Source organism: Xyrauchen texanus, chromosome 1, assembly GCF_025860055.1.
Source record: "Xyrauchen texanus isolate HMW12.3.18 chromosome 1, RBS_HiC_50CHRs, whole genome shotgun sequence".
NCBI lineage: Eukaryota > Metazoa > Chordata > Actinopteri > Cypriniformes > Catostomidae > Xyrauchen > Xyrauchen texanus.
Window position 1 is genome coordinate 16,863,245 of NC_068276.1, and position 24,431 is coordinate 16,887,675.

The following is a 24,431-nucleotide window of genomic DNA, read 5'->3' on the forward strand; positions in this document are numbered from 1 at the left end:
TTGAAATAAGTCAACCCAGAAGTATCTACGCTTTTCTGATGCAGAGATATGTGATTTGTTACTCGGTTGCTAGGGTAAACCCATGTGGTTGCTAGGCAGTTACCATATTGATACTAATGAAGTGTCCTTGCCATCCTGGTTGAAATAAATCAACCTGGAAGTCTGTACTCTTTTCTGGTGCCGAGATATGTGATTTGTTTCTCGGTTGCTAGGGTAACCCCATCTGGTTGCTAGGCAGTTACCATAGTGATAGTAATCAAGTGTCCTTGCCATCCTGAGTGAAATAAATCAACCCGAAGTCAGTACTATTTTCTGGTGCAGAGATATGTGATTTGTTACTCGGTTGCTAGGGTAACCCCATCTGGTTGCTAGGCAGTAATCATAGTGATAGTAATCAAGTGTCCTTGCCATCCTGATTGAAATAAGTCAACCCGAAGTCTCTACGCTTTTCTGATGCAGAGATATGTGATTTGTTACTCGGTTGCTAGGGTAACCCCATCTGGTTGCTAGGCAGTTACCTTAGTGATACTAATGAAGTCTCCTTGCCATCCTGATTGAAATAAATCAACCCAGAAGTTTCTCTGATTTTCTGGTGCAGAGATATAGTTACTGCTAAATGGTTGCTAGGGTACTCTGTTTAGTTGCTAGGGAGTGGCTTGGCAGCTGCCAATCATTAATCTCCAAAGGCTGCTTGTCAGTATGAATGATATAAACCAACTCCCATGCCTCTGTGACATTCAGAATGGAAGATATCCTCTATGGATTTTGGTTGCTAAGGTGCTCGACAATGGTTGCTAGGGAGGGGCTAGGAAGTGTTGAGGTGATTCATGATTGGCTGTTTGCTGCCCCGAGTGAAACGAGACCACCCTTGTGTTTCTATGACACTTCTATCCGGAGATATCCCTTTGATGTCTTTCATTAGAAGTCTATGGGACTTGTTGCTAAGGTGCTCTAAATTGTTGCTAGGGCGTGGCTTGATAGATTCAAAATGATCCTGAGATACTGATTGGTCGTCTGAGTAAAATGAGCCCGCCCCATTGTCTCTATGACACTGTGATCCAGAGCTATGTTGAATACAAATCCCAATGCCATTTCATTTCATGGGCCGTCCTACACCATTGTAAGTCAATTGGGGCATTTTTGGGCAGCTCCTGCCCCCAGGGGTGCAACTTTTACCCCATTTTGAGGTATGCTCTTACAGAGCCTGCCAGCCTCTTCAAATATGGCAAATCACACGCTTCTGCGAAATCCTCGCTCGGAGCTGTGACGCGTCAAAGTTTGTCGCAATGTTAAGTCTATGGGATTTTTCGGCCGCTTTTTGCCCCTGGGGCAATTACCGCACCTCGATCGCTTATAAAAGTCATAGCACACGTGTCCTCAATAGGTCGTTCGATTTGACACCTCATTCGTGGGTCTACGCCAAACGGTGCGGGACGAGTTAGGTGCCGAAGTTTTGTATGGAGATAGAATAATAATAAAAATAAAAAGAAAAATAAGTATGTGAGATTACAATAGTGATGCTTTGCAAGCACCACTAACTAGATAGGTACATTTCCTGAAGAAAATGTGAGTGGTGCTTGCCGTGGCAAAACTCGATCAAACAGCATGTTGTAACTTGAAAAGAACAAAAATTATGGTCATAAATAAATCAACCCAGAAGTCTGTACGATTTTCTGGTGCAGAAATATGTGATTTGTTACTCGGTTGCTAGGGTAAGCCCATGTGGTTGCTATGCAGTTACCATAGGTAATACAATACATGGCTCCTTTCCATCCTGAGTGAAATAAGTCAACCCGAAGTCTGTACGTGTTTTCTGGTGCAGAGATATGTGATTTGTTACTCGGTTGCTAGGGTAACCCCATCTGGTTGCTAGGCAGTTACCATAGTGATACTAATCAAGTGTCCTTGCCATCCTGAGTTGAAATAAATCAACCCAGAAGTCTCTACTGATTTTCTGGTGCAGAGATATGTGATTTGTTACTCGGTTGCTAGGGTACTCTGTTTAGTTGCTAGGGAGTGGCTTGGCAGCTGCCAATCATGAAATCTCCAAAGGCTGCTTGTCAGTATGAATGATATAAACCAACTCCCATGCCTCTGTGACATTCAGAATGGAAGATATCCCTCTATGGATTTTGGTTGCTAAGGTGCTCGACAATGGTTGCTAGGGAGGGGCTAGGAAGTGTTGAGGTGATTCATGATTGGCTGTTTGCTGCCCCGAGTCAAACGAGACCACCCTTGTGTTTCTATGACACTTCTATCCGGAGATATCCCTTTGATCTCTTTCATTAGAAGTCTATGGGACTTGTTGCTAAGGTGCTCTAAATGGTTGCTAGGGCGTGGCTTGATAGCTTCACAATGATCCTGAGAGACTGATTGGTCGTCTGAGTAAAATGAGCCAGCCCCTTGTCTCTATGACACTGTGATCCAGAGCTATGTATCAATACAAAATCCCTATTTCATGGGCCGTCCTACACCATTGTAAGTCAATGGGGGCAACTTTGGGCAGCTCCTGCCCCCAGGGGTGCAACTTTTACCCCATATTGAGGTATGCTCTTACAGAGCCTGCCAGCCTCTTCAAATGTGGCAAATCACACGTTTCTGCGAAATCCTCGCTCGGAGCTGTGACGCGTCAAAGTTTGTCTCAATGTTAAGTCTATGGGATTTTTCGGCCGCTTTTTTGCCCCTGGGGCAAATACCGTACCCCGATCAGCTTATAAAAGTCATAGCACACGTGTCCTCAATAGGCGTTCGATTTGACACCTCATTCGTGGGTCTACGCCAAACGGTGTGGGACGAGTTAGGTGCCAAGTTTTGTTAAGAGATATATAGAAATAAATAAGTAAAGAATAAAATAGTGATACAAAGTATAGCACCACTAATAAGTATGTGAGATTACAATAGTGATGCTTTGCAAGCACCACTAATAAAAATAAAAATAATAAGTATGTGAGATTACAATAGTGATGCTTTGCAAGCACCACTAATAAAAATAAAAATAATAAGTATGTGAGATTACAATAGTGATGCTTTGCAAGCACCACTAAAAATAAAAATAATAAGTATGTGAGATTACAATAGTGATGCTTTGCAAGCACCACTAATAAGTATGTGAGATTACAATAGTGATGCTTTGCAAGCACCACTAATAAGTTTAAGTAGGATTTCAGTAAGTTGGCTCTCACAAGCCAACTTAATAAGAAGAGCTGTTCAAACTCCTCCATGAGAAGCACTACAGATGACACACTTGTGTGACTTAATGCGCTAGCCACTCTCAGACAACAAAGGAGTGTGTCTGGACAAGGAATACGTCACCTGCTGCGGTCAAGGTGCCTGTCGTGGAGCAAGGAGAAATAACAACTGATTTTGGGTAACAATGCACACCTACTCAAAGAGCCGGCAAACAGTTTCATCCGTTCTATGCCATAATGATTTTATTGTCTGTTTCTGATTTGAGGCCTCGCTAACTGGTAAAGCTTCTCTACACGCCCTGTCATTGATGAATTAGCATAATATTATTACCATGTATAAACCCTTTATAATCATTCTGTCGATCCTTTTTAATGTACTCTATATCAATCCCTATCTCATCCCTTATTTTATCATCCTTTGCTCTTCGGTGCGCCACCATTTGGCCACTTTCACTGGCTCATAGTGTTGCGTCACCATAGCAACAGCTGACGTATGCAAAAAAACTACCCCAAAAGTTTTGTGTGTGTGTGTGTTTACTCTGTGTTTTTGTAGGTGTGTATATATATATATATATATATATATATATATATATATATATATATATATATATATATATATATATATATATATATACATATGGTATGCCAACAACCTATATATATATATATATATATATATATATATATATATATATATATATATATATATAGGTTGTTGGCATACCGTATGTTCATTTGGTAATGTGTGGAGGAGGCATGCCTTCTTCAGTACTGTGGATTAACCATCTTGTGTTATTACACATTAATATGCATTGTATTACATAGTAATAAATGGTTAATAAATGTCATGCAGCATTTTTTTAATCTTTCCTATTTGTGTCGACAGTTACCTGTTACTCTAGCTAACCATTTACAAGTGCTACAAATACCCATGCTTTGTTACAATTAGGTCTGTCTATCTCTCCCTCCCTTTGTCAACATTTACTTATGCTGTCTTGTTTTTGTCTACAGCTTTCCTTCTATCATCTTCCCTCTTTCCCTCTAATAATTTGCCCTTCAATCATGACACAGAGAGAGACGTCTCTTTCCCCAAGTCTGTTTCATTCTCTCCTTTTTTCTCATCCCCTACTTCACACCTCTCTCTTTTTTCGTCCTCCTCTCTCCCTCCGTCCCTCTTTCCTCTCCTTCTCACTCTTTGTCCCTCTATCTGCGCAGCCTGTCGTTGCTATAGAAACCGATCTATTTGAAAAAGGAGGGAAGGAAAATTATTTCTTCCCACATTTCACTCCTGCTCAGCCGCTGCGCTCATGCGCTTCTTGCCGGTTTCATCTTCTGCAAAATTTACGTTGATTTTGCGGTTCTTTATTTGTATAAACTACTGTTGCCATGGCTACCTCGGGAACATTGACATAATATTACATACAGTGGCCATGGCAACCTCAAGGGTCATCAGCAGAGTGCTATGCAAATGCTTGGATGGACTGTCCACTTCAAATGGGCCAAGGCATGAAGTATTAGCTAATACCTCACAGAAATCCCCTCTCACTACACTAAATATTTGGCTTTCTAAAAAAATATCACGAGGCTGGGAATGCCAGATGTGCTCAGAGTGTCTGTGCATTTGTGCATTTGATTTTTTGAAACCAAAGAACATGCACATTCTGACATTAAACTAGTTCCCAGATGACAAAGAAAAAACTATAGTTTCATCGTATGCCATTCATGTTTGCTTTACGTACTTTGATGCAAAAGAATGGAAAACATTCTTTGTAATTGGAAAGAAACTTACTGCTTGACTGTGGCACTCTCATAAATACCCATCCTGAGATGAGCAGTGCTGATTAGTAAGTTGCTTGTCATTAATGTTTGATTTGAGTTCACATGTTCTTAATGTATGTCGCACTAGCTTCAAGTCAACAAGAAACAACCTATATTACTTCTGTTATTTTTCAGGATGAAAACAGTTATTCAAAACAAAGAAAAAGAAAATCAGAGTTGTTTCAAAGGCAAAACAAGTAACTACATTTTGCTAAAAGATTATGAAGACAAAACACTTCTGTAATCTGATGTATTTTGGATTGCAACAGGAGAACGACTCGGTTACTAACGTAACCTCGGTTCCCTGAGAGGAGGGAACGAGTATTGCATAAGTAGCTTACGCTATGGGAAAACTCAGTTTCTCGAGAAATATTGAAGTCTTTATGTAAAACGTATTGCAGCTGCACAGCATACAGCAATGAGCGAGGCAGCTCGGTCATTGGCTGTGCTGCGGCAACTTGCTCGAACCAATGACGGGGCGAATCTGAACGCACGACCAATGGGCGCGGGATTCGCGCTCGCGCGCTCAGAGCCAGCCAAGATGGGCGTGGCTAGGGCTATATATTAGGCGCCCCGTCATCAGAGTTCTTTAGGTTCAATCGACTGAAGCGAACTGACCAAGCACAAGCACGGCAGCTTACGCAATACTCGTTCCCTCCTCTCAGGGAACCGAGGTTACGTGAGTAACCGAGTCGTTCCCTCTCGAGAGGTCTCTCCTATTGCGTAAGTAGCTTACGCTATGGGAACACCCTGCAAAACGCTGTGCGTGCTGACTTCGCTCTATAAAGCCAGAGGTGGATGCCTGAGCCTTAAAGCAAAGTGATTATCCAACAAGCCGGCCAACGGCGAGCTATATAATGGGAAAATACAGAGCGCCTTTGCCCCAAGGAGGTCCATGGTGGGGCGCTCATTGTAAAAACACAAGCACATAACTTATGTACTGATTTTTCTATGTATTGATATGCATAAAAAATCCTCTAAGTCAGTCAGAGACAGACCTATAAGGGAGGAGATAATGCTCAGCATATACATACTCCAGTCCATTCTACAGTCAGGCTGATAGAATGTTGGAATGTAATGAGGGGACCTGTAGGTTATAAAACCTGATAAATGTCGAAGGCGAGGCCCAGCCTGCCGCCGCACAAATATCTTCAATGGGTATCCCACTCGACCACGCCCACGAGGAGGCCATGCTCCTCATAGAGTGAGCTCTTACGCCTAAGGGGCATTGAAGGCCCTTGGCTTCATAAGCCAGCGCTATAGCATCCACTATCCAGCGCGATATTCTTTGCTTTGAAACTGCGAGACCTTTAGTGCGGCCGCCAAAGCATACGAATAATTGTTCCGTCTGTCTGAACGGGGCAGAACGTTCCAAATATACTCTGAGCGCCCTGACCGGGCAGAGTAAATTAGCGTCGCTTTCGTCCGCTGGGGACGATAGCGCTGCCAGAGATATCACCTGTACTCTGAAGGGTGTGGAGAGCACTTTAGGAATATACCTGTGCTTTGGCCTAAGGACAACTCTGCAGTCGTTAGGTCCAAATTCCAGGCAAGCAGCGCTTGATGACAGCGCGTGCAGGTCGCCCACTCTCTTGACTGAGGCGAGTGCCAGCAAGAGCACAGTTTTGAGCGAGAGCTGTTTAAGGTGCACGGTTCGGAGAGGTTCGAACGGGGCACTCTTGAGTGCGTCCAGGACCATGGCCAGGTCCCAGATCGGCACCGAGGGGGGGCGAGGGGGGTTCATCCTCCTAGCGCCTCTTAGGAAACGAATGATTAGGTCGTTTTTCCCTAATGAACGACCTTTATCAGGATTGTGTGACACCGCTATGGCAGCCACATAGACTTTGAGCGTGGAGGGTGTGCGGCCCGCCTCCAGCAGCTCTTGCAAAAAGGCGAGTACACTTGGTATCTCGCACGATTTGGGGTTCAAGCTCTTGGTATCACACCAGTCACTGAACACGTTCCACTTTTGGGCATATAAGCGCCTCGTAGAGGGCGCTCGCGCCTCCGTGATGGTTCTCAAAACTCCACTGTGGAGGTTCTCGGGAACCCGTTAAGGGGCCATGCATGGAGGGCCCACAGATCGGGGCGGGGATGAAGAATCATCCCGTTGGCCCGCCTGAGGAGGTCTAGCCTCAGCGGAATCGGCCATGGGGCAGATTGCATCATCTGCATCAGTTCTGGAAACCACGTCTTGTTTTTCCAGAGAGGGGCTACCAGGAGCACTGCACATTTCACTTCCCTGATCCGACTGATGACCTGAGGTAGCATCGCGATCGGGGGAAAAGCATACAAGGGGCGGCTCGGCCAGACTTGGGTGAGCGTGTCCGTGCTCTTTGAGAAGAAAAGGGGGCACTGCGCATTTTCCCTGGAGGCGAAGAGGTCGACCTCCGCTTTGCCAAAGGTTTGCCATAACCACTGAACCGTCAGGGGGTGGAGAGACCATTCTCCTGGGAGAACCTTGTCTCTGGACAGCATGTCCGCTCCCTGGTTCAGGACGCCTGGCACATGCGCTGCTCTCAGCGAGCGCAAGTGGTGCTGTGACCATGAGATGAGCTCCCTGGCCATAGAGTGCAGGGAGCTTGATCTGAGTCCACCCTGGCGATTTATATACGATACTACCATCATGTTGTCCGTTCGGACCAGGACGTGTTCGTTTTTCAGGTACGGAAGCAGGGCTCTGAGAGCCAAGGCGACCGCTTTCATTTCCAGACAGTTTATATGTAGGCGCTTTTCCGGGTTTGACCAAAAGCCGGAGACAGGCCTGCCCTCGTAAAGGGCCCCCCCATCCTATTTTGGAGGCATCTGTCGTGATCATTTTTCTCCGTGTGTTCACGCCCAGACTCACGCCGGTTCGATACCAGTCGACGGCTTTCCAGGGCGTCAGGGCTTTTATACAGCCGTGATTTGCTCTGATTAAAAAGTGGCCCGAGCGCCACGCGTGAGTGGGGACACGGCTCTTGAGCCAGCGTTGGAGAGGACGCATGTGCAACAATCCTAGCTGGAGTACAGCTGATGCTGAGGCCATGAGACCGAGCATCCTTTGAAATCGTTTGACGGGGGCACGCGCGCCTGGTCTGAATGATGTTGCAAGGCGTCGAATAGAGAGCGCGCGCTGTGATGAGAGGCGCGCCGTCATCTGCACTGAGTCTAGCACTATTCCCAGAAGAGATATTCTGGCTGGGGGATAGCACGCTCTTTGCAAAATTGATTCTCAGACCCAGGCATTCTAGATGGCTGATAATCCAAGATCTGTGCATCGTTAACTGACCCTCTGATTGTGCTATGATTAGCCAATCGTCGAGGTAATTCAGTATTCGCACTCCCCGCTGTCTCAGGGGGGAAAGTGCTGCGTCCATACGTTTCGTGAATGTACGGGGGGCCAATGATAGGCCGAATGGTAGTACTGTGTACTGGTATGACTGTCCCTCGAAAGGGAATCTCAGAAAAGGCCTGTGATGAGGCGCTATCGGAATGTGAAAGTAAGCATCTTTCAAATCCACTGATAGAAACCAATCCCCGGGGCTAACTTGCGCGAGGATATGTTTGGTCGTTAACATTCTGAACGAGTGAATCATTAAAGCTTTGTTCAGATGTCTGAGAGCTAGGATGGGGCGGAGGCCACCGTCCTTTTTCGGGACGAGAAAATAGCGGCTGTAAAAACCTGCCTCGCTCATAGAGGGAGGAACAGTTTCTACAGCGCCCTTCTCTATTAGTTTGAGCACCTCGGTGCGTAGAACATGTGACACATCTCTCCTCACTTTCGTCTCGACCACCGCTGAAATGCGGGGTGGTCTGCGAGCGAATTGAAGCGAGTAACCGTGTTTTATTATGTTTAAAACCCATTTCGGCATGTCGGGGATTTTTTACCAGGCTTTTGCTCGCACAGATATGGGCTGAATGCTGGCTGGGGGCGTGTCGCAGTGACGTATGGGCCCCACCGGCAAATTGCCTTGTGCTACCACTGAGCTTACAGCTGTCAGAGGCGCGGGCGCGCTGAGCAGCCTTGTTGAGTGCCGAGTGCAGGGGTGCGTGTGAGATTACAGGCACGCGCGCTATCTCCGAAATGCTTGCAGTATGAGCTGGAGAAATGTTTGAAACTGTATGGACAGTGTTTTCAGGTGGGGGTGCATACATCGTAATAGGCACGCGCGCCACTGTCATAAAGCTTCCCGCTCTTAGCGGGGAGTTTCTTGGCTCGCGTGTCGCATCCGTGATTCTTGCGGCATGAGACAGAGAAATGTTTGAAACTGTATCGACAGTGTTTACGGGTGGGGGTGCATACATTGTAATAGGCACGCGCGCCACTTTCATAAAGCTTCCCGCTCTTAGCGGGGAGTTTCTTGGCTTGCGCGTCGCATCTGTGATGCTTGCGGCATGAGACAGAGAACTGTTTGAAACTGTATGGGCAGTGCTTATGGGTGGGGATGCATATACCGTAGTAGGCACGCGCGCCACTTTCATAAAGCGTCCTGCTCGCGGCGGGGGGTTTTTGGCTATGCATACAGTGTTTGTGTGTAGGGGTGCATGCAGGACAGCAGGCACGTGCGCTACCTTTATAGTATTTCCCGCTTTTACTGGGGAAGTGTTTATAACTGTGGGAACAGTGCTTGCGTGTAGTGGTGCATACATGACAATAGGCACACGATCTACATATATGGTGCGTTCAGCTGGAGCTGGGGAAGTATTCGGCACTGTTTGGACAGTATTGATACGTGGGAATGCGCACTTTAGTGTGGACACGTGACCCCTTAGTGACACAGGCAGAAAATGACTCTTTTTGTGATTTCTGAGCGAGTTCTGTGACTGGCCCATTGACTGCTGTACAGACATTTCCAGCCGCCTGTAAGGGGACTGGGTAATGTTTCACACATTTTAGAGAGAGTGGTCCGGCTTTTGCGAGACACGCACTCTCTCTTTTTCTTCCTATTGCTAGGAAGACTTACGAGGCTCCGGGTTCAGCACGATCTTGGGCCGAGGACCCCGTTGCTCAGGCGGCTTCCTTCGGTTAGCGGAATGCGAGCGGCGTCGAGCATCCGTTTCAGGTCTGCTCTTTGGCTGGGAGACGGGAGGCGCCGCCCTGGCTCGCTGCTGCTGCTGAGGCGGTCTCTGGCGGCTCTGAGATGAGCTGGAGCGCTTGGGCAGGAAGTGACGCATAGCCTGCGAATCCTTCCGAGCTTCAGTGAAGCGTTCAGCAAACTCTTTTACCGCCGGTCCGAACAGGCCGCTTGGAGCGATAGGCGCGTCAAGAAATGGCGCCTTATCCGCGTCCTTCATCTCTGTTAGCATCAGCCACAGATGGCGCTCAAGGACAGTCAGGTTAGCCATGGCCCGGCCGATGGATTGGGCGGTGGCCTTTGTGGCTCGCAGGGCTACGTCAGTGGCGCTGCGCAGGTCCTTGAAAGCCTCAGGTTCAGGTCCCGACTCGTCCATGGTGCGGAGAATTTTGGCCTGATAAACTTGTAGAACAGCCATGGAATGAAGCGCTGACGCAGCTTGGCCGGCGGCAGCGTATGCGCGGCCGGCGAGAGCTGAGGTAGATCGGCAGGGCTTCAAGGGATGAAAAGCTTTGGCTTTCCATCCAGCGGTGGAGGGTGGGCACAGATGGTTGGCCACAGCCTCCTCGAGGGGCGGGGTTCCCTCATAGCCTCTTTCTCTCGTGCCGTCCACCGAGGAGAGCGAGGAAGAGAAAGAAGGCTTCAGGCGAGCAGAGTACGGGGCTTTCCACGACTTTGTGAGTTCGTCGTGAACTTTGTGGAAGAAAGTTCCCTGCAGGAACCACTCGTCCAGCCGGCTGCGGGCGGGTTCTTCCGGAGAAGACCAGTCGAGCCCGAGGTCTTCCACGGCTTTGGACAGGATGCGGACAATCTCAGAGTCCATGCTGGTGCCCGTGCTCGTGTCCGCTAATGTCGACGGCGCGGGGTCGAAGGCCGAGCCCGGCCAGTCGTCGGATGCAGCGTCAATAGAAAGGCTTTCATCCTTTACACCGTCGTCCCCTGACGCGCCGAACGAGACGAGACCCACCAGTCTGTTGGAGGGGTGCTGGTCCGCCTGCGTGAAATGGACTGGCGGCGGGGAGATCTTGGGTAGTGGTGAAGCTGGCAGCCTCTGTGAGCGGTGCTTTTTCTTGCGCGGCTCGAACAGAGGAGACGGCAGCACGGTGGAAGCAGGCTCGTTTGCGGCGAAGGCGGCAAAGCGAGCGCGCAGCTCGGCGAGGCCCAGGGAGTCACATTTGGGGCATTCGCCCTGAATGAGAGCAGCTTCTGCGTGGTCAGGTCCCAGGCAGCAAGTGCAGATAACGTGACGGTCCCCGTCAGGAAGAGGGCCTCTGCAAGAGGCACAGGTTAAAGGCATTTGGAACAATGCCTCGAAAATTGCTCTTTCACTTAACTCAAAAGCGTCGCAGAGGCGAACACTTGTAAGTAAAAAAGGATATCAGTGATGCGCGCCAGATGGCGTAGCAGAAGGCTTCGAAGGCGGCTGAAGGCGCCGGCGTCCTCTTAGCAGTCCTGCTGTAGGCTTGTCAACGGCGGGCGAAAAGACTCCAACAATCCGGAGGATCCAGCGAAGACAAGGTCTTCACTGAAGGAGATTAAATCTAAAGAACTCTCATGACGGGGCGCCTAATATATAGCCCTAGCCACGCCCATCTTGGCGGGCTCTGAGCGCACGAGCGCGAAGCGCGCGCCCCATTGGTCGCGCGTTCAGAGTCGCCCCATCATTGGTTCGAGCAAGTTGCCGCAGCACAGCCAATGACCGAGCTGCCTCGCTCATTGCTGTATGCTGTGCAGCTGCAATGCGTTTTACATAAAGACTTCAATATTTCTCGAGAAACGGAGTTTTCCCATAGCGTAAGCTACTTACACAATAGGAGAGACCTCTCGAGAGGGAACTTGATTTTAACCATCGGGAATTAACTGGATTGGTTGACAAGTAAGACGGCTTGGTTCAACACCAAAAGCGATATTTAAGTATTAAAGTATTTAACAGCTGGAGTCGTATGGGTGGCGTTTATGCTGACTATCTGAGCTGATTTTCGGTGCTTCACAGGTCTGATCATCACCCACTTGCATTTTAAGGGCCTACTGAGCTGAGATATTTTTCTATTTTCTTCAGATGTGTTCTGCTGAAGAAAGTAAGTAATACACATCTGGGGTGGCATGTGAGTGAGTAAATGATGAAAGAATTGTATTTATTGGGTTAACTATACCTTTAAGGAAAACAGATTTGGCGTGTTGTCCATAATGCAGGTGCTCGAGGACAGGACTGAGATTCCCCTGACTATTTGACTAAAGCCAAACATAGACATTTTCGAAATAATTGGTATAGGCATTATGAAATGTAAAGGTGGAGAAGGGGAGGCAGACCTAGATTAACACGCTCCTCCTGAACTTACATTTGGAACTTCTTTTGTTTCAGAGGCGGAGCAAATTATTACATTTTAATAAAAGATTATGAAAACATCACATTTTACTTTTGGAATCTGATGTATTTTAAAGTGAAATAGGATATTCAATGAAAAAAATGTAAGGCAGGAAGTTATTTGATCCATTTGGAATAGACAGGATTTAGGGTAAAAGAATATGGGGAAACAAATTAAGGCGGTACTTCTTTATATCGACAAAAAAAATCTGTTTCTCACCCACACCTATCATATTGCCTTTGAAGACATGGGTTTAACCACTAGAGTATTACTTTTTGTATTACTTTTATGCTGCCTTAATGTCCTTTTTGGATCTTATAGAAGGCTTGGTGACATCATCAAAAAAGGATAGTTGTTTCAGAGGTAGAGCCAGCTATTCAATTTTGTTAATAGATTATAAACACATTTTTATTTGCCAACATGGTAACACAGGAGTTCGGCGTGTTGTTTCCGATTCTTCTGATCAGCCACAATATCCGATTCACTGACAAGTGCCATCTCTTCTCAGACATGTTTGCATTAGCTCCAGCATGTTTACCTTCACCTGTGGTGCAACCGGAAGCACATCGCATCAGCAACGTGGGAGATCCAATTTCGGATACCACATTGAAACCAGGAAGTAATCGCGTTCCCAAGATCAGAGATGAGAGCATTTCATAGGTTGCATTTTTCCCTCTAACGTTACATTTTTACTCCACTGATGGTTATATTTAGGTTGGGAGGTACAATTTATAAAATATGCATTCCTCTTCACTGTATTACAGTCAGTAGAGCTGTAAACAATGTGCCCATATGTCAAACAACACTTATCACTTTGGCCACTGGGGCAGTGTGTCAAATTTCAGTCAGCACAGATCGATTTTCGCTTAACAAAAGTCAACCAACTGTTTCCTATTTCACTGTGAGATCAGTCTGTATTTGCAATAATGAATCGTACATAAAAAGGTTTACATGCTTTAATGTAAAAAAAAAACATAATTTATCTCCAGTGTTGGGGAAGCTACTCTGAAACTGTAGTTTGACAAGCTACAAGCTACTCGTTATTTAAAGTAGTTAAACTACAGACAAGCTACCCTTTTGGAAAAGTAGTTAGCTACACTACAAGTTACTATCAAAAAGTAGCTAGCTACATTGAAACTACTTTTGCTTGTTTTGAACAACGTCTATTATAAATAACTGAATAAGTGTCTGAGGAATGTTTTAAGTAAAATATTTAGTTTTATAAATATTTAATTTATTTAAAACAATGCAATACAATTATGATTTCAAAGAGTATTGTTTTATTACAACCAACACTCAAATATCTCAGAATGTTTGTCAAAAATGCAAAATTGCAACAAATACAACATTGCAATAACAAAATATGCATTTTGTATTTTAGTTGAACTGGCATAGTTAGTCACTGTTATTGTTATACCACTCAAGCAAAACAGGAATGGTTTCACACCATCAGTCGAGAATTGAGGTGCAGTGTCCTTCTAATAAGAGCAGGCAATAACAAAATGTATAGGCAACTCAATTTGTCCTCTTAACTAAACTGAAGCAGAAGTGCCTGACCTGTTAATTCGACACAAGAGAAGTTTCTCAAAATGACTGCCGGAAAGACGGTTGCGTTTTTGCAGAAAAATGTCCTTTCCAACACTAAACAACCGCTCACATGCGGCACTGGCTGGGACACCAGTATTGCACTTGAAGACTCTCTTCATTTTTGATAGATGCTGGAAAGCACTATCAGGTGTGTTTGCTGTAGACTGTAGATAAATGTTCAATTCATCCAAAACATTCTCCTGGTTTCTGGAGAAGTAGTCTGTGATCTCATCGCTTTCATTTTCTGGCTTCCTTGAAACAATTGTCTCTGCAACATGTGGACTGCGTGCTTCTGAAAGCTCCTGTTTTAGTCTTAAGATGATGTCATCTTTTTGTTCATTTGGTATGTAAGACATACGAAACATAGGATGTGAAGCCGTTGCCATGAGATACTTTTTATCAGAAAGGTAACTGAACCTTCTGTTCACACCACTGATGATGGCATTAACTAATGGCCCACAATATTGGAGGTTTTCTTGCTTGAGTGACTGCAACTTCTCAACAAGAATGTTGATTGTGGGGACCAAGACTCCGAGGTATGCCATTTTGTCCGACTGAAGAACATCTAGGGCCTTGGACACTGGTGCCATCACCTGTGAAATTACACATAAAACATGGCTGTATGCATGAGTGCAAAAATACATGATGAAAATCACAGGATGCATAAGTTATGTTGATTATTATATTCTTAAGAGTTATTAATAGGTAATTAACTTTAAAATAATTTACTAAAGAATTAGGCTACTAAAGTCATTGGTTTTAATAACATTTTTATTTAACGTACAGTATATACCAAAAATATTTTTATTTTACAAATATGGGATTCTATGAAATACTAAAAATATTTACATAAAATGATTGATTCAATACATCTTAGACAGTTCAAACTCACCATGACATATTCTTTGATGAATGTAATCTCTGATGGCTTCAGTCGTGGAATGTCCATTTTCTCACAAACATCATGGAGCTCCTGAGGTTTCTCTTCAATGCAAGTTTTCATACGATCCATTGCATTATATGTAGAGTTCCAACGTGTTACATTAGGCACAACCAGCATGCATCCAAGTCTGTCTTTAATGTTGTCAGAAGCTTGGGTGCTTCTACTCTGCTTATTCCAAAGGCTTTGACATTTGGCGAAAGCTGTCCTTGAAATCTTTTTAAATGAAGAATCTTCCTCAGCTGCCTCAGCATCTTTGGTTGCAACCAAGTGGAGAGAATGGCAGGCACAGCGTTGATGAGCTGGCAAGTGGTAGTCATCCTTTTTGGTCTCTTCTAGAAATGCTGCAACATCAGTGAACTCAACATCTGCCTCTTCATCATTTTCTTCATCATCTTCAGTCACTTTTTCTTCAGCTGCGAACACACTAAATGCTTTTACAAAATTTGAACCGTTGTCTGTCGTGGTTAACACAACTTTTTTTTGAATGCTGAATTCCATGTGGACACTTTCAAGCATCTCTGCCAGAGTGTCATAAGTGTGCCTTCCCTTGATCCTTCGGCAAGCTAAAGCCCCGGAAGAGATGGTAAGTGTGTCTGAATCTATCCAATGGACAGTGACTCCCAGATAGCTCTTGTGATTTGTAGACCATGCATCTGTGGTTGTTGCTACAAATTCCTGCTCAGACAAAACTTTACACATATCTGCCTTCATGGAAATGTATTGATCCTCTAGCATTCTGACTAATGTCTTTCTAGACATCACATGCCTTGAAGGCAGTACCTGCTTGAATAATTCTTTAAATTCTGCCCTTTCAACAATACTGAGGGGATGAAGCCCCTGAATAACAAAATTCAGAACCAGCTTGTTGAATTTTTCGTGGGAAACTGGTGCCACCTCCCTCATGAAATAATGAATTGGTATTGATGAGCTTGAGGAACTCTGTTCTTGAATGGAGGGTGTCGTTATCTTTTTACTGAATTGTTGCTGCATTCTCAGTAACTCATTCAGTTTAGTTGGATGCAGTCTCTGATAGGCGTAGTATAAAGGAGAAAAAAATAGAAAGAAAAACACATTTTAAATGCCATACTTTTAAATTATTATTATACAAGACAGAAATATATAAGCCTACTAATAATACAACTGCGTACATAACATATACAACAACATGCATGCAACAACATAAAAGGAATGTTTCCTTTTTATATTAATTTTCATTTTACACTAAGGTAGCTAAATGATAACACTTGTCTTAATTTCTCCACTTGAAAGGATTAAACACTTGAGATTTTATTTTGGCGGAAAACTGTGTGACGAGACCTTTACGTTTCTATTACATTAAAAATGCTTTTATATTACAAATCGAGTGAAATGCTGTAATTATCTGCCTGCCCACACAAATGTTGGAAGTTATGTGAACGTTAAACAGCGTAACTGGTATTTGAAAAAGCACGTTAAACTCACTCACATGCAGTGATGGAGCTCGCAGAATTTACTGTGAAAGAAGAACGTGAATCACAAGCTGCTTGTGAGCACAGTTCGGTTTGCTCTGAAACCAGTCACAACAAATCTATACAGCAATTTAATTAGATCAAAGCCTTTGTCGTGCGATAAACAAACTAAGATTACATTTTTTGTTCAACTGACAAGATGGCGCAAACGTTAGTGGTCTTTTAGGTTCATTACCAAACTGGCGTACAGATCATTGTGGGTCGTTGTAATTAAATCATAAATAGAAATTTGATGTAACATAGAGAGCAATAAAGCAGGATAATTAATACATTTAAAATGGCCATTACTCACCTGTATGTGCGTCCTTAAATTTGTGCTTGAAGTCTTCGACGTAGACAGCGTTTTAAACTTTGGTTTGCAAAGATTGCATACAAAAGTGTAACCTTTACCTGTCGTTTCTTTGAGAGACATGAACTTGGACAAATAAGGCCATGGGTAATTAACGTTAGTTGTTTCTCCATCCTCCAAATCTGCCGCCACGTCTTGCTCCATCATGGATCATATGGGTGTGTGTGTGTCAAACCACTTCTGTACATCAGTGAAGATGCATGATTAAACAACAGGTGGCGGTAATGGCAAAAAATTAGTTTGTAATCTAAAAAGAAGAAGAATATCCTTGCATCGCGCTGATTCGCGCAGGCTCGACAGAACGCAATGTAGCTTTTGCTTGCGCGACACCGCTACTTGCTGCACAAAGTAGTTAGCTACTGGAAAAGCTACACTGTTTAAAAAGCAACTGAGCTACTGCCAAGCTACTGAAAAATGTAGTTAAGTTAGTAGCGTCACTACTTGTAGTTAACTACTCCCCAACACTGTTTATCTCATACTGTACATTGCTGCAGCACGTCTTTTCACCCTCTGTCTGAAACGCTCTGTTGTAACACGTGTCTCTTTAAAGCCCCCTTTCCGAAAAGCCCAGTCTGCTCTGTTTGGTCAGCTGACCCAGCCTGCTGTGGTTGGTCAATCACTTTGAGCGTGTGTCGGAAATGTAACGCCACTTACCATAACCAAGTTTCAGCTCCCGAGTCTTACTGAGCAGTGCATTCCTGAGGCGGGCATTATGCAAATGTGTTACATAGTGACGTAGCTATGTCACAGAAGTAATGGCTGCAAACCAGGCGTTTCAGGCAGTTTAGGAGCAGTGTTTTCTGTGGGAGAGATTAATTCCCATTGGCATGGACTTTGTGCTTTGTAACTTTGCAGACCTTTTACATACACAATCAGCTATATTACAAAGTAAAGGAAAGGTAAAATCCTAAAAAGCATAATAGGGCCTCTTTAAGAAAGTTGACAAGAATGTGGTTTAAAAAACTTGAAAATGCAAATTCGTATTGTATCAGCACCTGAACAGCAAGCATTTTCAGTTTTACATTTTGCCAATCAACCTCACTGAGTGACTGGTTATAATGCTATAATGCCTTGCTGTCTGCTCAACTGTGCATTGTTTTTATTGCAGGGTGGCTGCAGGGTGATTTGAAAACTTCAGAGATGAGAAATGACATCACTATCATCATCATCCACATTCCATTGCAGTGGGGGATGGGAAGTGGTGGGAGGGGTGTCTGAACAACACCCCCCCCAACACACACACACACACACACACACACACAGATACACACACAACGGTGAAGAATCTCATCAGCTTCTCCAGTACAGAGTGCCTCTTCATCATGTGCTCTCTTTTAATTCGTGTGCTTCCCCATCTCTCTAGTTCTCTTTTGGTCTCTCTCTCTTTCTTTTCCCTCTCCCATTCCATGACCCCTCCCCCTCTCCTCTGACTACAGGAATGTAAGAAACACATCTGGAACTTATTAGAGTGAAGGGGGAAAACGAACTGGGGGATGGAAAGAGGGAGAAGGGAAAAATGAGAGGACTGAGGGAGTGAGGAACGACAAAAGAATGAGAAGCAGAGCGAGGGCCAGAACAAGGGGCCACTCGACAAAACCATTTCTGGAAAGAGAGATGAGCAATGCAGGGGCAAAGAAAGATTTAAACAAGACAGAAAGTTAAGGCGAATGCTGACAAAACACAATGGCAATGAACGGAAGACTGTTCATCTGAAGGGACACGAGGCATGTTCAAAAATCATTTCAATGAGAGGGGATGTGGGAGCCTCTTCAAGAGGAGAGGGGGTTCAAAGATTCTTGCTTAAGCCGGGCCTTTGAACTTTTTCCCCTCATATTCATTGGAAGAAAGAGAAAGAGAGAGGGAGGAAAAGAGAGGGTACGAGCAGCCTCTTGTATGAGAGCAGTCAGGCATGAGTAATAATGCCTTTCTCTCCCTCTGTCCTGAACCACTCCCCCCTTTCGTTCCCTCATCTGCCTCCCCAAGAAAAAGAAAAAACTCAAATCATTGTCAATGCAGTCCCTCAACATCATACAGGCACTCAATAGTTAATTAGAAGTAAATAACTAACAATACTACACAGATAGAGCCAACAAACCAAAAAGGTCCATGCCGAGTATGATTCAGACATCTTATCTTAAAGAAATATTTCAACCAAATATGAAAAATAAACACCATAAAAGCACCCCAAAAGTAGTCCATACGACTCGTGCACTATATTGCAAGACTTCAGAAGCCATACAGTAGCTCAAACCGAAATGACATAGTTTTGTTTTCTGATAATCTTTCCCTTCGCCGAAGCTCTAATATCTAATTCATGATCATGCTCAGATTTACAAATGTTGTCTCAATGCCTTGCACCAGGTGTTAACATCATTGATGCCAAAACTGTTTTGGCAAAACACCAACGGTGACGAGCCAGTTGCAAGATGGAGAATGAGATCTGAGAGCTGCTGTGGTTCTTTTTCACGACCCTAAGCTAGTTACTTGGTTTAGCTGGTTGCACAGCCTGGTCAGTTGGTTGGTTTTACAGGGATTTTAGCCACATTGTAGCTGGTCAGGCTGGGATGCTGGGTTAGCTGGTTGCACAGCTTAAAAACAAAAACCAGCCAAACAAACTGTTGATCAGAGAATTGTAATTTTTGGGTGAACTATTCCTTTAACTGTGGCACATGGGACAGATTGACACCTTCCTGCAAAGTTTAGTTCAAACCATGCTCTAACATACCTGCCTGTAATTTACAAATGAACCCAAAGACCCCAATTAGCTGATTCAGGTGTGTTTGATTAGAGGACAGTAGATCTCCAAGAACTGACCACTCCTCTCCTGCAATTGATTATCCATTTCTGCACAGTCATTCCGCAACTGTACATATAATGTCTAATATATATATATACTCCCGCCCCCAAACCCTTACATCCTTGAGTACAGTATTGTTAAAACTCTTTTATTGTGCACTGTAATGCTGTTTATTCACTTTTCTTACGATGTCCTACTGGTAATAAATGGAGATACATTGGTAAATCGTGTTGACACTGCACAAATACACATGATCACCCCATTGGTGTCATGCTGTCTGCTCTATGGACTCTTTAAAGACAAAAATGGGGATCAAAGTATAAACGTGCATCGCAAGAATGCCCTGCATAAATATGATATCAAACAGTGCCTCACAACAATGTATGATTTTAAATGAAATACTACAGTGTTTTATAATTAAACATTTAGTTTTTGAGGGTAAGAATAAATGATTACAGGACATTAGTGTACACCAGTGTAACAGTCAGTAGTGCAGTGATTCATGGCACTGTCTTAAAGTTATTGCTTCTGAAAGGCTCCTGGCTGCTAGGATGGAGTGGATGTGGTGCTTAAACTCAGATTACAAATGTTTTTTTCCCCTTTAAAATTATAGACAAGACTACACAAAGCAAAAATGATAATACATATTTTCCAGAATTGGATGAAGGGTATGAGGAAGAATTTGAAGGGGCAACTTACTGTAGAAGCCAACTTAAGTTGCTCAATAATAAAATGTGTTTGACTATTTCTATTATTATTATTTGATTTCAACACTGATACCTTAATAAGTTCCACCTTAAAGGGATAGTTCATCCAAAAAGATTTTTAGAAGAATATTTCAGCTCTGTTGGTCCATACAATGCAAGCACATGGTGGCCAGAAGCTCCAAAAAGCACATAAAGGCAGCATAAAACATACGACTCCAGTGGTTATATTCATGTCTTCAGAAGAGATATGATAAGTGAGGGTGAGAAACGGATCAATGTTTAAGTAATTTTTTTTCTATAAATCTCTACTTTCACTTTCACATTCTTCGTCTTTTGTTTTTGCCAATTATCATTCTTAATAACACCACCCACTGGGCAGGGAGGAGCATTTACAATAAAAAGGACTTTGAAAAAATGTATCTTTTTTTCTCTCACACTTATCAAATAAGGGTAAATACTTATCATATGGGTTGAACTATCCCTTTAAGACATACAGTAATAACAATAGAGTATTACAAATGAAATGCATTTACATATACTGTACAACTGGGTTTCATACTAAACTAATGCAAACAAAACTTAACGTGGCCTATAGTCAGAACATAAGTCAAACATTTTTACATGTAATGCATGTTGTACATTAACAGTATGCTGAGAGGTATTATTCATTTAGTGAGTCCTTGTGTATTGAGATTGCTGAATATGCATCATATAGAATCGTGTAATAATGGCTGGGAAACAATTCTGCGTTGAGCATGTCGCATGTTGAAGCTTTTGCACATACAAGACTGGCTGTCACCTGAAAAGGTATATTTCTCAATGAACATGCATGTTTGGTTTTGGATTCTGGAATATAAACCGCAACGCATACCGATTTACCACTATGAGAATAAGTTACGTCATCTGTTATACCTTACTGGGACGAAAACACGCCCCTTACCTACAGTATGATGGAGTGGTACCTGCTTTCTCTCTGACACACAGACACACGCGCACAGTGTGTGTCGGAAGACAATAGGGAGGGTGTCCGCATAGGCGCGATCACGGGAAAAGATGCTGTAAACTAACAGGTCGAGCTCTGTGCTGTCGCTTAGCAACACGCTTGATACATTAACACAGGGGCACCTGGATTTGCACAATGCAAACGCATTGATTGCCTTGGACCTGCAACATTTGCAAGGGAAACTACATATGCGATCAGTTTGTGAAAGGAACCGGTGCGTTGTGTTTGTGCGGGTGGCTGTCAAAGAAAAGGCTGCATGTGTGTAGTGTGTGCGCGTGTCCTTTTTTCTCCCTCAAACGATCTAGCCCACTTTGTATTCAAATGATGAGGGAACGTTTCACGCGCTTCACTCTTCCGCACTGGCAGAGTTTTTAGTCATCTCGTGATAATAGGCTCGAGCGACAGTGGCGCGCGGCACCGTTAACTGCGCTTGGAACGCAAAGGTCACTTTGCATCGTTATGACCGGACAAGCATGCACCCTCTCTCTCTCTCTCTCTCTCTCTCTCTCTCTCTCTCTCTCTCTCTCTCTCATGCACGCACACATATTTATCCAGATGAGCCAGATGAGCGCGCGCACATACTTAAGTTTAAACTCGAGTTTAAGCACGACGTTCTCTTCTTACCTCTGTAAAAACTCAACGCCAAACTCAGAAGCAGCAGCAGTCCCTGCATGGTTCAGTTGAGCTCAAATCTCCGCATGGGGAGCGTCAAAAATCCCTCCAACGGCGGATTATAATCCTTCCATTAACGTGTTGGTTGTGTCGCCCCTTTTCTCCTCCTTCTCTACTTTTTTTTATTGCATTTCTATTCGTTTTTTCAGTCTTCTCCTCTTTTGCCCTCCTCACTTGCTCAGCTTTCTTATTAGTGCCACATTCCTTGTGCATCTCTCTCTATCGCTCTCTCTCTCTCTCTCTCTCTCTCTCTCTCTCTCTCTCTCTCTCTCTCTCTCTCTCTCTCTCTCTCTCTCTCTCTCTCTCTCTCTCGTGTGAGCAGCTGTTCCCCTCCCTTTCTGTTTCTTTTTACCCACCCCACTTCAGTTTCCCTCCCTCTCTGGAAGTCCACACACAGCGACACACAGAACAGACCCCGGGTGTGCGAAGAAAACAAACCTTCGAGCTTTTTTTTTCGGATTGGTCTCCCATTTTACAGAGTATGTTCAGGCTTGTCGTAGATATTTTTTATGGTCATACTGGATGCAATATGTCTAGATGGACAAATTGATTCAGTCTTGTTAAGGGATGCAATCTGATTTACAGTGAGGCACTTACAATGGAAGTGAATGGGGCCAATTTTTGGAGGGATTCATGGCAGACATGCTTATAATTTTATTAAATCACTGTACATTAATTCTTCTTGTAAAACTCATGTATTATTTGAGCTGTAAAGTATAGTCATTTTAGGGTTTGTTGACCATTACATCGTCATGGCAACGGAGTTGTAAAACTGGACTTTACACAGAAAAGGTTAATAAGTAATTTTATCACACTAAAATCATGTTTACACACATTTATTTATTTATTTACAATTTTCATCACAATTCAACACAGTAAAACTTTATTTATTTTCCTTTTATATATGTTGTCACTTTAATATGGCATTTAAATAATGATAGATAATGTGGTAGCTTGCCTGATGGCACTATTATGTCTACACATAAAAAAAAGAATATAAAGATGTGCACATTTGAATTCCATAACAAAATTCCATCAACTGAGTAATCTTTATTAAAAATAAATAAATAGTTTAAGTCAAATTTAATGTAGTGTAACATTACAATACAATTTGATTGAATTTTGTTATTATTTTTAATATTTGTTTGTTTATTTGTTTATTTAGTGCAAATATGTAAACAGCAAATGTCATGTACACTCAATATACTGATTCATGCATTTTAATTTCATAACAAATTTCCATCAAATTTAATTAAAATAATAAAAATGAAAATAAAGATTCCTTGGATATTTTAAGCTTTATAGTTCAATTTTGTTAAAAGTTTTCAATGAGTAAATCGTTAAAATAGGAATTTAGGAATAGGAATAGGAATAGAAAATTTATTTTGGGTTGTATATAGAAGAGCTCAAATTGTTGTTAAAACGGGGGTTCTGCAGAAGTTGCATGGCTATTATCTGGGACATAAAACAACAAATATTTTCAACACAGATTAATAATTGTATTGCAATTACAGTAGCTACCACCTTATTAGTTTACATTCACTCAAAAAGTATTTTAGGCTGTTTTAAAGATTTACACATTTATATTTCATTGCAAATTTCCATCAAATTAAATTGAGTAAGTTTCATATTGTGTGTCAGTCCGTAAAAAAGCGCTGCAAAGCGTCCACAAGTTTCCATCTCGACTATTCGACAAGGGTTTTCGTATCTTACATTATGCTTAAATATTTCTAAAAAATCACAATAAAAGCGTTATCATGCCCTTCCCACGAGCTGCACAACATCTCTGCCGGGACCCGAATCCGGAGCCACTGGATTAGAAGTCCAGCGCGCTATTCCATTGCGCCACAGAGACCAAGCAAATAATTGTTGATCAGACCCGGTTTAGACCGACACAGTGTAGATTTATTAGCATCCAGCAGCATCAGGACCACACTGCCGACATTTTGGTTCTCAGCAGATGACCAGCAGGGGGAGCTGTAGCGCAATAAATACAGAGTCACCAGCGGATTACTCAGAGCCAACATGGCGGACTCCCTCAAATCCCAAACCAGCTAAAATGGGTGTGGCAAATGGAAATTCAGTAAATTGACGTTGTGGTAAATAAAATGTTAGCTTCAATTTGATTTAAAACGTCCATGCACAAATGGGACCAACCTGATCAGACCCAAATTTGAACCCAAAATTATTACTTAAAAGTATATTCATCACTTCTAGGAATTTGGCTTAATTTTGTGCCTGAAATGGCAGATTTGGTTTATTTGTCAGATTTTGTAACAGCAATTTTTAATTTAGATGCATACATTTGCAATGTAAAATTTCTTCAGCTGTTGGAGTTTTTCCCGGAGCCAATCTTGGGTCAACGGTAACCAGATCTAGCTCTTTCCACATATCAGAAGTGGCTAGTTTGCAACTTTAGTGACTCCATCAAGTCTT

At 43.3% G+C, this 24,431-nt stretch overlaps 1 protein-coding gene and 1 non-coding gene across 3 annotated transcripts in view; both read right to left on the reverse strand.

Moving 5' to 3' along the window:
* Positions 1-22,229, reverse strand: part of LOC127651574 (kin of IRRE-like protein 1) — an 83,691-nt gene extending 61,462 nt beyond the window's left edge. For both annotated transcript variants that reach the window (XM_052137481.1, XM_052137473.1), the window contains exon 1: positions 21,948-22,229. In XM_052137481.1, the coding sequence (XP_051993441.1) occupies positions 21,948-21,996 (49 nt within the window). In that variant the 5' untranslated portion in view covers positions 21,997-22,229. The remainder of the gene's footprint in view (positions 1-21,947) is intronic.
* A 1,547-nt stretch (positions 22,230-23,776) lies between these two features.
* On the reverse strand, positions 23,777-23,850 carry trnar-ucu (transfer RNA arginine (anticodon UCU)). The gene has a single exon. It is a non-coding gene; the product is annotated as a tRNA-Arg (tRNA).
* Positions 23,851-24,431: the final 581 nt, after the last annotated feature.